Below are 17,057 nucleotides of genomic sequence, written 5' to 3'. Positions count from 1 at the left end.
ACCTGCACTTGCGGCCACCTCCCCCTTTCCCAGTGCAAGACCTTTGAAGTAGAACAATTAGTCTCCAACAATGGTACATATGTGTCTGCTCTCTTGCTTATTTGTTCCCCCCAAGGTTCTACTGTATGTTTTCTTTGAATTTCATGCGATTCTATTTGTATTCAATTCTGGGTCCTTTGAAGTAATGTAGTCTACGTGATAAATTGAGTACTTTCTATTTGTCCTTTGAAGCAGAACAATTAGTCTCCATAAAACCTGTCAATAAAAATGTGAGTAAAGACATCTGAACCAATGCAAATTTGAGGTTAAACTGTTTGGTATGTTGAGTCTGCCTTTTAATAAAGATGTTGAGTTTGAATAAGTGTGATGATAAATACTTGAAATGGTATTGTCCCTGAGTTAAACTATAAAAGCTTAAATGTTATAGTTAAAATAGATAAATGTGAAGACTCTTGAACCCTAGTCTAATCAAAACTTGCTCTCATGAGTTCATATCAATAGTTCTTTCTAGATTGTGATGCTTGGTAGGAATTTTATAGGCACTTGAAAAGAGGCTTGTCTGCAGATTTGAGCAACAATGAAATGAAAGAATCAGAAGGAAATAGAGGAGCAGGAGTTTGAAGAAGCACAGGTGTTTCTACAGGAAACTGAAAAGCATTTGAAAAGAGGGAAAATGAAGCCAATTTTAGATGGGGTGAACAGCCATTTATTTTCATTAAGTTTCCGACTCCTATAAGTTGTTCTTTATTTTTATTTTTTATTTAAGTTCTGACTATGCATGTGTCTAGGAGAAATTAACAAAGCAAACCTTGCTTGAGCAGGCGATGAGTGAGCAGCTAAAGGAGAGGCAGGAACAGGAGAAGAGACTACAAAAGGTTGCGAAAACAATGAACCATATGGAAAGAGCTAAGAGAGAGGAAACAGCACCTTTGATTGAAGCCGCTTTTCAACGACGACTGCTAGAAGAGAAGGTGCTTCATGAACGTGAACAACAGGTAAAATTTTAATTCCTTGTTTTGCAGTTGAAAGAAGTACTTTGTTTTGAGGGCTTCTCTTTCCAGGTCTTGTAACATATGACCTTTCATGTTTTATAAACATATCAAAGACTTTGATTTGTTATCTTAAGTCTGCCTCAACAGATGTTCTATCTTCATTTGCATTTCCATATCTTGAAGGGAAGAGCAGCGTTTATATGTCGCAGTCTTTCTTTATGAGAGGTTTTGTTTTGTTTTATATTTTTGCCATTGTCAACCTTTTTGATATAATCATTCGTAATTCTGTTTTTCTATGTTGTAGCTGGAAGTTGAGTTGAGTAGGCAGCATCATGATGGGGACTTGAAAGAGAAGAATAGGTTGGCACGCATGTTAGAAAATTATTCAGGCCTGGAAGCAGGAAAGGGATATCAAGTGGAAGAAAATATTCTATGTGAGGTCTGAAGAGGAGAGAATAAGAGGAAGCACGCAAACGTGAATGTATGTAATTTTATATACTCATTTGATTATTTTTTTAATAATTACTTGACCTAAAATTATACTCTGATTTTGAACTACCTCAGGATTTTTTTTTCTCTGGACAATTGATTTAGTTGATTATTAAATTTCCCTTTTCTCATAACCATCTTACCTTCTATTTTGGTTGCCTTTCCTTTTGAAAGGTTCCTTTGAATGGAAGGGTATTTGTAAGTTTTATGCTTTCATCTGAACTTATTTATTGGCACTTCAAAATTTGCGTTTATTATATGAAAATGATGAACAATATCTAACGATTAATCGATTTAATGTTACATGATTTCTATTGCTATCTACAATCGATTTAATATACGTTTAAATTCAAGTTTTATGATTATTTTAACAGTAAAATTCTAGTATATAATTATTAAAGAATATTGAAAATTAAATTATAATTTTATTAATATTTCAAAATATAAGCATCTAAAAGTCAGCACTAAGAAATATCTATTTTTTTGAAAATGTAATAACAACAATATCCTCGGTGTTTGCCAAACTACATGTTAATGTTATCAAGAGTATCCACTATTTATTTGTCACAAAATCTCCATATAAATTTGGTATAATATAATCATAAATTTTTGCTATAAATACAACACTGAGTTTTATTTTAACCACTAAATTAAAAACATATATAATTTTATCATTTGAACTATACAAAATTTTTATTTAAGTTACTAGATTGTTAAGTTTTTTTTTTTAAAGTTCTGCCATTAAGCTTCAAGTAATAATTCAATGATTGGTATAGTAAATCAATATTCATTGATAGGTAAAAGAGTTTTATTTGTTAAAAATCTACTCATATAATTGGAGGTAGAATGATGCCAAAGTGCCAAGTAAAAAATCCTTTAAAGTCAGGGAAAATGCTCTGCATTTTACTTTGTTTGTAGCGCCCAAAACATTTATATGATTAATATGTGCACCAAATGGTCTTGGGATCCACACGTCCATCATAAAGCATCTTGGGAAACTTGAATGTTGGGGGGAACATGATTTTTGTAATTTTTCAACAACCAAGGGTTCATTAGTATGTCTTATGGGTAACCCCGATGACACTAATTTCCCGTAATCTTGCATTCCCTTCTTTAATTATTGGACTTTTCCTCAAATATATTCTCAGTAATTCTTCAACTTCAACTATTACTACCATCTTCAGGATCGGTCATACTCCTATTACTGAGTTGTTGCTTGTCAGTGGAAGAAGCTTTTTCATCTTCTCGCTCCTAGGGGTTCTGCCTCTAAGCTTCCTTAGTTGTTCTTAACTTTTCAATTATCTTTTCATTCTTCTCATTCTTTAAATCGATCTGTCTTTGCCTCTCTGACTATTCCTAGATAAATTTTTGTTATTCTTTGAATCTCTTCTACAGAGTGGACAGTTGTTCTTCTAGAGCTTTTATTTTCTCCTACATCTCAGTAAACTGTTGGGATTCTAACTAGGGGTTTTGGGAGTTTTGATCGGTTGGAGGGCCATTAGAATGCCCGGGGGGTAATAATTGCAATATCATGGTGGGGGGTATTGGTAGGATTGTTGATTAGGGTTATGTGTGTTTTCTTTTAAGGGTTATATTGTGTTTGTTAGTGGGGATTAGGTTGTGCATACAAATATTCTTGTGTTGTATTCATTTAGGTTTGTCTAACTACATCTCTCTGGGGTTTTTGCTGATCATCACGAGGGTTACACTCTTTAGTTGGGGAAACACTAGAACTTGGATTGGCCATTATTGCCCATATTCACCGCACCAAATTGTTGGCAAGTAAAATCAACAAAGAGGAGAAGAAGGTTGTGGTAGAGATGATTCACCCTAAATTGGGGTGGAGAGCCACTCTCCCTGGTGAATGAGGAAAGATTTGGAGGATCACTAGTTCAAGTTGGCAAAAGGTCTAGGTTCTAAGTGTTTTGGTCCACTCTCTATCAAGTTTTGTTATCGGGTTTATATATATATGTAGGGGACAAAGAAGTCCACGTATTCTGAGCCTAAATTGTAGCAGCCCGATTTTGGGCCTAGTCGGAACAGTGGTTTTGGGACCACTATTCCGAGGCCAGAGAAAATTATTTTAGTATTATTTTATGTGTTATAATGTGAATTTATAAGTGCATGTAAATTTTGGTAAGTTAATTTTAGCAATTTCTAGTTCAATTTCGAAAAAGGACTAAATCGCGTAAAAGGTAAAAGTTATGTTTTGGTGCCTAAAGGTGTTTAATACCTAGATAACTGAAATTGGGGGCTTTAAAATGGCAATTAGACCCTTTTATTGAGGTGGCCGGCCAAGGGAGACAAGATTGGTTAAAAAGCCATATTTTATGGGATTTAAAGTGACTTTTTGGTTAATAAAATAAATAAAGAAAAAGTTTTCATTTTCTCTTTCATTTTTTCTCTTCTCCTCCACCGAAATATGCAGCAAAGAAAGGGTTTTGAAGCTGGAAAATTTCAGCAACATATTTCCCTTGCTTGTAAGTGATTTTAATGTCTTTGCTTGATGATTTTTACATTTTTGGAACCCCTAAAGCATGAGATTAAATGATGAAGAGTATAGGGTTTTGCCATGAGATTAAATGTGTTGTTTGCTGTGTTTTTATGGAAGATTATGAGTCCTAGTTGTCTAATAAACAACTTTTGTGAAAGAAATTACATGAAAACACCTTAAAAAGGGCTAGATTGCTAAGTTGTAAAATGAGTTGTAAATATGAAAATAGTTGAAATTATGAGTTGCTATAGTTATGAAAATGGTTCATCTAGACTCAAGGAGTAAAGAAATGTGATAAAAATTATTTTACGAGCATTGGGGCAAAAGTGCAAATATGCAAAAGTTTAGGGGTCAAAATGAAAATTTTTAAAAATATGATTTTTAGACCCATATGAATATGGTGACTGATTGGTAGGCTAAATGTGATATTATAGATCAAGGAAATCGAGATTTGGACCTAGAACGAAAAGAAATCGATTAAGGGATGATTATGTCCTTTTTACCTTTGTGGTATCAAGGTAAGTTGGTATGTAAACAATACCATGCTATACATGTATTTAAATGTTATCATTACATGAATTGTACAAATCTTAATGTGCATGCGATTAATAGAAATATGATGAGACAAAGCCTTAATAGACGAGGAAAAATCTCGTTTGAACCTTAGGAATAGAATAGGATACGAGTGACATGTCACTAGGAATTATGAGTCTAGATGACTAGCTCGAGAGTGAGTATTGAAATGTCATGGGACATGAGGTAGCTTTAGCTACAATTGAGGTACTTATGTGCAAAGGCTTTTCCAAGTATCCAATTAGTATTCCAAGTGTTAAACGGGTAATCCGAGGAAAGAGTTGATGATGGTCCCAATGAGGTAAGTCATTGGTGAGTATGCACTTGAGTTATGTTACGAGTTGTGCAAGTATGTATACTAAGCCTATGAGACTGCCTTGATATGTGATGATCTATGATGCATAAAATGTGTTCTTACCATGATGGATGAAATGATGTTGTATTAATTTTGTGAGCAATGATCATGAATGAGTAACTTAGCCTTGACAGATTTGAGTTACTGCAGTAGTGTAACTTTGAAAATACACTAAAAATAGTGGAAAATGAGTTAGAGGCAGAATAAAATATGGGATTAAATCTTAATGAGTCTATTTTCACATGAAAGAAATATGGGAAGAAAAAGAATTCTATATTGTGTGATATTTGAATTCTTGTGAAACAGGGTCTGAATGAATTCTAGATCCCCTGTTCTGAATTTATAAATTCACAATAAATTGTAGAAAAATTATTAAGAGTCATACCTTACATTCATGGATTCCTTATTGAGTCTATTTTTAAGGGAAATAAACGGCATGGTCATTGGAATTCTGTACATGGAGAAATTTGGTTCGTAGTGCACAGGGGTCAGAGTAGTCATACCCTGAAATAGGGAAGACTTTAACTAATAAACTGTACTAAATGGCTCGATCAAAAATTCTGGAAATTTTATGGAAGAAAGATAAATGAGCCTAGTTTCAGGGAAAATTTACGGAACTTAATTCAGAGTTTTATAGCTCCAGAGATAAATAATTTAGTGACTATTGCTTAGGAAGACAGCTTACAGTGAAATTATGATTATGTGGTAAACATTGACAAAAATTTTTTAATGAGTTGCTTATTGATTTCTTATAAGCTTACTATGATCTGTAGGTGTGAAAGTCGAATATATATATAAATATATATATTATATTTTGAAAGTGATGCTTGAATAGTCGAATAATGACTAGTTTAAAGTTGTTGAATTTAAGCTCAAGAGTATAGAAGGGCAAATTCGGATAAGGGAAAAGAGAAAGTAATCAAATAGCCGTTGTAATCGTACGACAACATTCGAGGTAAGTTCATAAGTATATAAAAATGAATGTAAGATTGAAATATGTAATATGTGTATTGGGTTTGATGCACTACGTGTGCGATAAAGGCAATAACTACGACATTTAAAATGGCGCTGGGTGCGTGAGATTGTAATAGCATTGGCTGAGTAAATGGAACTATGTGGGTGACACAGATATAAGTTCGGTTTGATGTAATGGCACTAAGTGTGCGATATAATTATAGCTTCGGCTAATTAATTGGCACTAAGTGTGCGATATAATTATAGCTTTGGCTAATTAATTGGCACTAAGTGTGCAATACAATTATAGCTTCGGCTAATTAATTGGCACTAAGTGTGCGATACAATTATAGCTTCGGTTAATTAATTGGCACTAAGTGTGCGAAACCATTATAACTTCGGTTAATTAATTAGCACTAAGTGTGCAAGTTTGTTGAATGTTCAAGGATGATTGAATGAATTAATGTTTCGAGCATTGAAATGATAAGCGTGACATATAAGAAGGTAATGGTACAGGTATGTACGAAACCTATGTGGTGGATGATGTTAAGTATGAAGTAGATGAAAATTTATGTAAATGAATGGGGAAATATTATTCGGGCCTTTGAGCCTAGCAGGCTATAATGTCGGTGAGATACTATTCGGGCTTTCGAGCCTAGCAGGCTATAATGCTGGTGAAATGATATCGGGCCTCGAGCCTAGCAGGCGAAATACCAGTGATTTGAGAAAAGTCTAAGACTAAGGTACCTCGTGTTAGATTGACAAATGAATACATTCAATACGTTAAGAGGGCCAGATACGCATTATGTACTCATATGTGAGTTTGATTTGAATTGAATCATAAGTGTGATGTGATACATATGTGAATAAATGTTATAAATATATATATGACCATGATACATTCGGTCAAGGTGTGAAAGTATGTGAAAGTATTTGATTTATTTATGTTATATGAATTCAGATTAAGTGTTATAAGAATGCTGAATGTGCATTATGTGCTTGTATATATTCGGCCAGATGGCAATATACTTAAAATATGGCCTCTTGAGAAATTGAATAATCGAAGTATAATTGCATTTATTTGTTTGCATTGCTTAAAACTTACTAAGCTTATGAAAGCTTACTCCGTTGTTACATTCCTCTGTTTTATAGATTGTTGACTCCAGTTACCTGCTCGGGTTGGAGTTCGTCGGAGATATTATCACACTGTCGAGCTAACACTATGGGTGTAGTGATTTCAAATACTTTGAGTCTATGGCATGTATAGGTGTGTAAATATTAGAGTATGTGATCTGGCTTTAACCATATGTGTTGGCCTATTTTGATTATAGGGTTGTAAATCCATTTTAATTATGCATGAATGTGCTATGGTATTACGTGATGAGTTTATAATGATTAAAGCATGAATTTTCCAAGTTTTTCTTAAGTTCTCGGTTTAGTCCCGAACCACCCCAGATATATGTTTTGGGTCTCGTGAACCCGTTTAAGGGACAAGATTGTATGTGAAAAGAAAAGTTTTTAATTATTTGAGATTTCATGGCCCTGTTTAATATAGAAGTGTTAGTAAAATTCAGGTAGCACCTCGAACCCCGTCCCAGCGTCGGATGCAGGTGAGAGGTGTTACATAAATTGCGCTCAGTGAGGACATATGTATAGTAAGTAGTTCACTTGTTATAGACACATAAAGGAGGTATAATATACTATTTTTTAAAAAACAATCCACATGCAAATGAAAAAAAATAGAAATATTATGTTTTTATTTTTAAATTTAAATATTAATATTAATATAAAATTTCAATTTTAAATTTTAAATTTTAAACAAATATAACAAAATCATATTTCTATGAAAAACATTAAAGTAATTTTCATATTATTTTTATCCAACAATTTGCTATGTTATGATTTATTTTTATGAGATTAAAACTAGGGTTTTAAATAAATAATACAAAAATAATAATTACGAAAATAAGATACATTACAAATTATTTACGAGAATAGTATGCTTTGAATAGTAAAATTCAACCATACCTTATGTCAGGTTACACCGACCCCAATACTACACCCAGCATGAGCAAATCATTCTAGCCGAAAAGAAAATTATTTTAGAAGTGGTGTTGCCAATTAGGGTGGTGACACTAAAATTTTTAATACCTCGTCATTTTCTCTTTTTTTTATTATTATATATTTACCGTATAAATTATCAGTGTTGCATTATAAGGTGGCAACACCACTTTTTGCCAACACTGGCCTCGGTAACAACAGAAAAAATTGAATGATCTCACCAACTAGGAAGACGACCCCAAACTAGCCTTTTAAACCCCACTTCCAACCAAAAAATAAATCTTTGGTTGATTTTCAATTCCGAGACAAACCAAGAAGAGAAAAAAAAGAAGAGAGTTTTTAAAGTTAAACATGAGAAACTTTAAGTTTTAAACAATGGAAAAAGTCTCAAACTCGGGTCCTTATAACTATTAAAATCAAGACTAAATATCAATAATATTTATTTTTCATTTCAAAAATCAAGTTTGAGTTGATAAGGTTAGTTTGTAATTATTTTTATGTTATTTCATTATGTATAATTATATGACTATATAGGGTTTATAATTTCTAGTATGACATGAAAATTATATTATTTGATACAAAGTTTTTTTCTTTTTTATTTCTTTGATATGATATGAATTGTTTTAATACCAACTAATATGTTTTTTTTTAAAATTATTTTACATATTTAGTATAGAAGATGAATAATCAATTCTTTGTATACGTCCATTTCGATAGGGTAATTTGTCATATGGAAGTTGGTTGTATATTTGAATCTTGCCATCAAATAGGAATGATGTTTAACAATAGTGTAAAACTTGATTAAATCAAACAAAAGATTGGTGTGAAAATCGTTCGAAGTTGTGAGAGGAGGATGTCCAGACTATTCTACAAATTTTCAATTTCATCAAATCCGTGCAAATATAAGGAGATGCAGATTGTAGAGGATATGATATGGAGACTATAATCGCACTGTATTTCTCACCCGGTAACGTTCAACCAATTGAGTTATTCATTGAATTAGCAAACGTCGAGCCTATACAAAATGTGTTAGGCAACACTAATATTTTCAATCGTATTTGCTCAGTATTTCTTCAATATTTTATGTTTATATTCACCACCCTAATTGGCGATACTACTTGAAAAAAAATTCAGTTTAAATGATTTGCTTATAATGAGTGTACTATTAGGGTTGGTGTTGCTTGACAGTATGAGTGATTGAATTTTATTATTTAAAACATATCATTTTCGTAAATAATTTGCAACTAACTCTAATTTTTATAATTAATTTTTTTATTATTTATATAAAAAAAAAACCTTAAACTAGTATGTATATATGTGTATAAATTAAATTGAGACATAAGTTCCTGGAATTTTCAGGACCAATGATTTCTTTGAAAGTTGTTGGTAGGGAGGAGGAAGATGAGACCGTAAATGCCAGGAAGTTGCCAAGAATTAACGTGAAAAATCAACTTAATAAAATATTCAAATATGCATGCAATCACAGTCTCAACTTGAACCAAAACAAATGAGCAATTTTTATTTATAAAACTGTATACACTTGCACGTTTATCATTAACAATCAGATTTCGAATTAAACTCGTAGTACCGTGATAAAAATAAAAAATTTACATTGCAATTTAAATCTTGAATTATTATTCTGTATAGGAAAAATAAAATTATAACAAAGTTAGAGGTTGATAGGACTCGATCTCTTAAAATAGAAAATTTTCTATTTAGATTTTTAAAATTTTAAATTAATAAAAATAAAATTATACTTTTGATCCAATTAAGAAATATAAAAATTTAATTTAATTTTTAAAATTATTAAAATAATAAAATTATATTTTTATTACATGAAAATTCTAATTTAATTTCTGCTACTAATTTCGTTCTCAATAAAAGAGTAGTTGAAAATATCAATAATTCAAAAACATCACCAGCCACCATTTTTCTTTTTCTTTTTTTAAGAATAAAAAGGACATTTCGGCCGACAGTGAAAGTGACATGGTGAAACAAGTGGGGAGTATTTAATTATTTTAGACTCAAATAAAGTTTTGAGACTTGGGAATCAAGGATCGATTTTATTATCTTATTTTGTTTTTATGATTTTCTCGGAAAATCATAATAACCCACACATATCATATCATATCATATATATATATATAACCGTTAGAATTACCATTTCTTAGCTATTTTGTAGATTTGGTTGATAACGTACTTTTACTTGGGGAATCACGACCAAGGTTTTGTGGGTTTTACAATTATAATGTTTATCTATTTTATTATTGTATTTAAGTTATTCTATGTTTAATAAAATTTTAATATTAATTAGTATTTGTTGAGCAGATAGATTAGAAGGCTTCATGAATTTAGTCGATTCCAGTTTGATTTTAAAAAATTCAAGTTTAAGTTTAATTTATTTAAATTATCTATTTTAAGTTTAAAAAATATTATTTTATATAAATTTAATTAAAATATATTTTATATAACAGGCTAATTTAATTCAACTTCGTTTAGAGTTAAACTCAAATTTGATTCATGAACACCTTTAAGGGAGACAAACTCTGTCAAAATAAGTTTATGAAGTGTTATTCATCGAGAGCCAATAAACTCCTCAACAAGTCAGTATTGTTCTCAGTGAGAAGTTTTGTCCCTCAACTTTATTAAGAGTTGGAGTGCTTGAAGAGGCAACAAATTGATATAGTAGAAGCTTCTTGTTAGGTGCCAAGGCAAGACATGAGTATTACACATGATTGGACTCAAAAACATATAGGGATCTTATGGGTGAAAATGCTCTAGGGTAGAGTTTGAGTTCAACCATACGCGCCACTAAGGGCAAAGCTAAAAAATCATCTTAGAAGGCCAATTTTGAATCATAAATTTGAGGGAGGGGGCAAAGTGCAACTTTGTTATTGCACTAATTTATAATATTGTTGTAATTTTAAGTATTTTTATCATTTTTTATGGTGAAGTTCACCACTTGCCTTATTAATTCACCCTTGTGCAATGCGCATGATTTGTCTTTTCAAGCATTCAATGAAACGTTTCTACTCTATAAATTCATCACCTTTTTAAACACTCAAATTGTTCGTAGAATTGAAAAACTAACGAAGAAAAATATTAACCCATTAAGGAATTTACAAACTCTTGAAAGATTGTACTTTGCATACTTCTCGCGACAAAATCCACTCCTGCTCAATCATATATATATTTAAAAAATTAATGTCGTGTAATTATTTATGGTTAAACATTTGCGGTAAAGGCTACACAAAATAGTTTTTTATATGTATGGAATGCTATTGGATCAAATTTAACAAATTAAATTTTGCATTTAACAATTCTCTTTCTTATTATTATTTTATCTTGTAAATCAAGTAGGTTCCCAAAAAAATCCAAGAAGAATATTCGCACGCAAAATTTATCATAAATCGGCCTTTTGTTTTAAGAATAAATTCTAGTCCAAGGTCGATGAAGGCAAATCGTGAACAAGAAATCCAAATCTTGAGAGTCATTGATTTAATTAAAATTGAAAAGGAAAGGAAATATAACCTAACATCAATATCAAAACATCTTAAGAGTTATTATCTGTATCATCTTAAGTTATTATTTATAAGGTTACACTTTGGGGTAGTTTAGGAGTGCGGTCATTTAGGACGTTTCATTGCAGGCAAAAAAAAAAAAAAAGAGTCCCATTTTTTATCAATCGAGAATGGTTTGAAAATTTTATCAATCGAGAAGAATTTTTTAGAAAATATTTATGTTGATGTTATCATTAATGATTTTGCATTTGAAACCCATTTTTTATGATTTTTGTGTTTAAATAGTTGATGACATAGGAGTAGGTTGAATGAAAAATATTTTTTGTTAAATTTTGTTAGAAAATATCTTATTCGCAATGTAATAAAACATATTATTTTAATGAAATTACTAGTATATGTTTTACTTTATTATATTACATTTTATAATTTTGTTAAAAGGGTCTCAATTTATTGTTTCACCTAGAGTCCCAAAAATATCAAGTATGTATATTATTTTATAATTCTATTTGTGGAATTAAAAATAGACCGTCAAGATATCAAATACTCACCCATTTATATATAGTTTAATAAAACCTTTTAATGATTGTTTGTGTATATACATACTTTCACCAAATCAATTATAAATTCGTATAGTCAATTAAATTTTAACTCGATTAGTATTGTTATCTGTTATTATAATTTAGAGGAGTTGTCTTCTACCTTAGAAATTGTATCAATATATATCAACTCATATATATCAGTTAAATTCTGCTATAGTCATTATATAATTTGGTCATTTTAGTTTTATATTTTGAATTAGTCAATTATTGTCCCTGTACTTTTGAAATTTTAAAAATTTAATCCTAACCTAAACAACAACAGTTAAATCCATTTAATTAAATTCAATAATTATTAGTCATGTACCATATGTACCATGCGCATAATTGTAGATTCAATCCATATTCTCCAACGGGATCATTATAAGTATTTATATTTTTAAATTTTAAAATTTTAATCTTAATACAAATAATAATAATTAATACATTAATTAAAATTTTAAGATATAATATATAAAATAATAAACAAACATAATATTACACATATAATTGATTAGAATTTAACCACTTTATTTATTTTTCTAGAAAATTAAGTTAAGCGAAAAGAGGAATGCCATTTTCAATACATGTCGCGCGATTCTCTAACAGTCAAAGCTAGACCCAACGCGGTATTTGTGGAAAAATAACACAATGCATATGCTTTTTGAATTCTTTTCATGCACGCGTTTTAATTTAATGCAATCCAACCGTGTTTTTTTTTTTTTCATATTTCTCTTGTCATAAAAACAACTACAATCCAACATTTTCTTTTTCATAATCTTCTAATATTACATTTAAAATCGAATAATATTTTCAATGAATGACTCGTTTTCATAGTACATTTTATCGTTTTTCTTGATGTACTTTTCAAATTTCAATGATGATAGCGCGTTGTTTGTTGTTCCACTTTTGTTAATCGTTAATGGTCCCAATGATTTTATTAGCAGTTTTTTTTTTTTTTAGTTAAAGTCTGGTTCAGTGATGTGTACAATTTAAGTCTGAGGTTGATCCTTTTCAAAGTATATACTCACCAAAATTATCATAAAATAATGTTCTTTTCTTGTTTTAGGGTTTTTCACCTTTTCTCCTTTCTTATCTTTTAAATACAATATTTCCTTGACTTTAATAACATTTACGTGTTTTTATAGCAGTGGCTTTGAAGAGTTTCCAGGTACCTTCAGTGAGTGACTTGAGTTTTTAAGTCAATGAAAGCAACATTTGCTCTCTGATTATTTATATGGAACCAGCTGGATACAAGTGGGTTTAAGGGCTTGTTTGCTCACAGTGTTTTCTGCTTCTTTTTCTTTTTATATTTTGTTTCCGTTTTCATGATGTTGCCTACTAAGAGGCCTGCTCCTGATCATGGTGATGATGAAAGCTATGAACTTATGGTCCCTGAACCAAAAAGAAGAACTAGCCTTAAGAAGTGAGTTGGCCCTTTTTTTTCTTTTTATAAGTTAATAATTTACATGTTTTCGAATTGGGTTTTCTTTAATTTGTTGTTTTTTTGCAGTATTAGAAACATAATGGGTGTTGGAGGGCTTTCCTTTAATAAAATTGTGCTCAACCTTGAACCAATGCTTAGAATATGGGTAAGATCACATACATGATCTTATGTATCAATGAATTGAATTTATTAAGCTGGAAATATGTATATTTATGCTTTGTACCTTTGATCATTGTTGAATGTAGGTTCACGAGGCAGTGGAAGCTGCAATTAGGTCCTCCATTCATCCATCTTCAAGGTTAGCCATTTTGCTTCTTTTGCAATTTTTTATGTTATAAATAACAAAAGTCTAAGTTGGTTTTTTGTTTGATTCTTTTTTAGGCCTTCGCTTAATAGGATCGAGGCATCAAGAGGACGAAGGCTGCAGTTACTTTTCGTCGATAAACCGCCTTCGACTATATTTACAGGCAGCAAGGTTGGGACTGAGAATGGTTATCCCATTAGGATTATCCTAGTTGATGCAACTAGCCAGGCAATAATCTCGTCTGGCTACCTGTCTTCTATTAAGGTCGAGATTGTCGCCCTTAACGGTGAGTTTGGCACTGATGAACGACAAGATTGGACCGAAAACGAATTCAATGCCAGTGTTCTTCGTGAACGAGAAGGTAGAAGGCCGTTGGTAACTGGAGATCTCAACATTACGTTGGTAGATGGTGTAGGTACTGTTGATAATGTGATTTTCACCGACAATTCGAGCTGGATAAGATGTCGAAAGTTCCGGTTGGGAGCTAGAATTGTGCAAAGGAGTGCTGGTGAAGTGACAATCCGGGAAGCTGCAAGTGATGCATTCAAAGTGATGGATCATCGGGGAGAATGTAAAGTTTGAATACTCTGTTTTCAACTTCAATCCTATATATTCTCTGTATGATTATATTCGATTAACAAATAAACATTTTTTGTATGCAGTGTACAAGAAGCACTACCCACCGCTCCTCCATGACGAAGTATGGCGTCTCGAAAGAATAGCAAAAGACGGCGCCTTCCATAAACGTTTGGCATATAAAAACATTCATACCGTGAAGGACTTCTTACGGTTGCATGTTACCGATCCAATCGCACTACGCAATGTAATAAATGAAAAAAAAATCATGTCAATCACAACATTTGATCTTTTTTTTGTTTTGTTTTGTTTTGTTTCATCTGCTGACCCTGTCTGAATTGTAACATAACTGCAGATACTAGGTGGTGGGATCTCAAACAGGGTATGGGATACAATCATAGAACATGCTTTATCATGTGTTCCTGATGATGATGAATGGTATACCTACCATGGAACTGCACAAAGAGTTGGACTCCTATTAAACTCTATTTACAAGGTTGTTGAAGTAACATTTGATGGCCAAAATTACCTGCCTGTGGAAAATTTAACTTTTTCTCAGAAGGTTTGTACTTTATATGTCATATATATGATATCCATGAGATTTGTCTATGTTAAGACATAAGATCGAATAATTTGTCTGATTCATTTTGCAGCTTTTAGTAGAAGATGCAAAGAGACAAGCTTACAAGAATGTTCGGAACCTGATCCCAGTTGATCGGCGAGCAATTACAGACCCTTCGATGCCCTTAACCAATCTGCTGCCTGAACCGGTCGGCACCCCTAATTTACTTCTGCACCAACCTGATTTCTCAGGTACAAGACCAGACATGCCACTAGGATTCAACCAATCCTTAACATCATTTTCCAATGAAGTGGAAAATCCCAATCCCTTACAGGGAATTGAACCACTTAATCCAATGCTAAGAAACAGTAGTTTTAGAATGGAAGGGATCTTCCCTTACAATGCAGACAACAGTTTTTCACTTTTCGAGGACGACGGTACAAATCAGGACAACACTCAGGCTCAAATGCTAAGCTTAACATCAGCTACTCCAGCATGGGCACAAGGCAGTGGATTTATTTTCACACCAGACTATGAAACATCATCTATAAGCTTCTTGTCTTCTTGCCCGAGCTTCAATGTACATAACCGAAGCATCGGAGAGACAAGAGATGTGTGTTCCAAAACCAGGTGGTTGAAGGTACGAGCTGTTATCCAATGGAAATCAATCAGCCGCGGCGCTGCAAAAAGGCGGCAGCAGCACTGGCTGCTACAAGGTATATGTACATGAATAATATATAAGATCAATTGCACAGCAATTAAGCATCTCCAACATGTTTAATGCAATCAGGAGACAATAATCAGTCTCCTAGATGTTTTAGCATAGGATTCTAAATCTTATGTAGTGTTTTATGGAAATGTATTGTAATGTATTGTAGGAGAGGGCAAGTAGTAGTATTCTCTTTGGTTGATTTATGTGGTGGTAGATTTCACCTTTGTAACTTGTAATTAACAATTGCAATCAAAACAAGGGTGTTTGAAAGTTAAAAAATCAATAAATTCTAATGTTGATATGGTAGATTATGAAATAAAGATATTATCTCTTTCCAATCATTTAATGTCACATTAGTAATTTCATCTTAGATTTTAGGATTTTCATTTGGATATATAATTTTTTTAAGAATGAAAATGTTGACGTGGCATTAAACTATTGAAAAAGAGATACAATGGGACGTCCCTATACACTCTTTTCCCTCAACTGAGTTAAAAAGCCAAAATAAATTATTTTAGCCCTTATAAAAAGAAAATGAATTCTTGAACCTCTTTCACACTCATGTCACGTCAAGGTACTGCGGAAGAAAAAATTGTAAAATCTGATTTAATTTATCGTAATCAATTAGTTAACATGTTGGTTAACCGTATTCTGAAGCATGGAAAAGAAACCATTGGCTTATCAAATTATCTATCGAGCCTTGAAAAAGATTCAACAAAAGATAGAAACAAACCCACTATTTGTTTTACGTCAAGCAATATTTGGAGTAACTCCCGATATAACAGTAAAAGCAAGACGTGTAGGCGGATCGACTCATCAAGTTCCCATTAAAATATGATCCACACAAGAAAAAACACTTGTCATTCGTTGGTTATTAGGAGTATCCAAAAACGTCTGAGTCAAAATATGACTTTCAAATTTAGTTCTGTATTAGTGGATGCTGTCAAAGGGAGTGGCTAAAACCACATCACTCTGATTTCATACTTTTTAAATTTGATATGGGTTAGTTTATTTAAATTCTCATTTAATTTAATATTTTATATAAAATATTAAATAATTTTAATTCAAAATAACATAATTAATTATTAAATTACAACACATCTACAATGCGAGTGAAAAATAACATATATTTATTAAAATATTTTATTAAAAATATATGAAAACATAAAATATTATTAATATTTGTTATTTTATAAAGTTAAGATACTTTTATTAATCACATCGCTAAGTTCAACCAAATGCGTTATAATAAGTAAAACTATTTAATGAAAAAATATAATTAATGTTATAAAATAAAAAAAATAGAGAGAATAAAGAACAAAAAAATATGAAGGCAATAGATAATGTAATTTATTGATCAAAAGGGTGATTTACAATATTTCATCGAATTCTCTATTTATAGGCATAATAAGTATAAAAGAAGTAGAGATCTAATTATAATA

The 17,057-nt window shown here is 31.4% G+C and overlaps 1 protein-coding gene and 1 long non-coding RNA gene across 2 annotated transcripts; both read left to right on the top strand.

The window, feature by feature from the left end:
* Positions 1 to 3,831: 3,831 nt before the first annotated feature.
* Positions 3,832 to 7,272, top strand: LOC128279424 (uncharacterized). Its single transcript, XR_008269562.1, has 2 exons — positions 3,832 to 3,961; positions 7,010 to 7,272. It is a non-coding gene; the product is annotated as an uncharacterized LOC128279424 (long non-coding RNA).
* Positions 7,273 to 13,038: 5,766 nt separating this feature from the next.
* LOC108468087 (calmodulin-binding protein 60 B) lies at positions 13,039 to 15,902 on the top strand. The gene is made up of 7 exons (XM_017768947.2): positions 13,039 to 13,440; positions 13,528 to 13,606; positions 13,707 to 13,759; positions 13,843 to 14,336; positions 14,428 to 14,588; positions 14,697 to 14,903; positions 14,995 to 15,902. The coding sequence occupies exons 1-7, from the start codon at positions 13,343 to 13,345 to the stop codon at positions 15,631 to 15,633; spliced, it is 1,731 nt and encodes a 576-aa protein (XP_017624436.1). The 5' UTR covers positions 13,039 to 13,342; the 3' UTR covers positions 15,634 to 15,902.
* The last annotated feature ends 1,155 nt before the right edge of the window (positions 15,903 to 17,057 follow it).

Source organism: Gossypium arboreum, chromosome 8, assembly GCF_025698485.1.
Source record: "Gossypium arboreum isolate Shixiya-1 chromosome 8, ASM2569848v2, whole genome shotgun sequence".
Taxonomy (NCBI): Eukaryota; Viridiplantae; Streptophyta; class Magnoliopsida; order Malvales; family Malvaceae; genus Gossypium; species Gossypium arboreum.
The sequence above is the reverse complement of the archived record's forward strand: the minus strand, read 5'-3'. Positions and strand labels throughout refer to the sequence as shown.

Excerpts from the sequence above, each read along its gene's own strand:
- LOC108468087 (XM_017768947.2), top strand. The coding sequence starts at position 13,343 with ATGATGTTGCCTACTAAGAGGCCTGCTCCTGATCATGGTGATGATGAA. Across the intron at positions 13,607-13,706 it reads AACCAATGCTTAGAATATGG|GTTCACGAGGCAGTGGAAGC; the intron begins GTAAGATCACAT and ends TGTTGAATGTAG. Across the intron at positions 14,589-14,696 it reads ATCCAATCGCACTACGCAAT|ATACTAGGTGGTGGGATCTC; the intron begins GTAATAAATGAA and ends ACATAACTGCAG.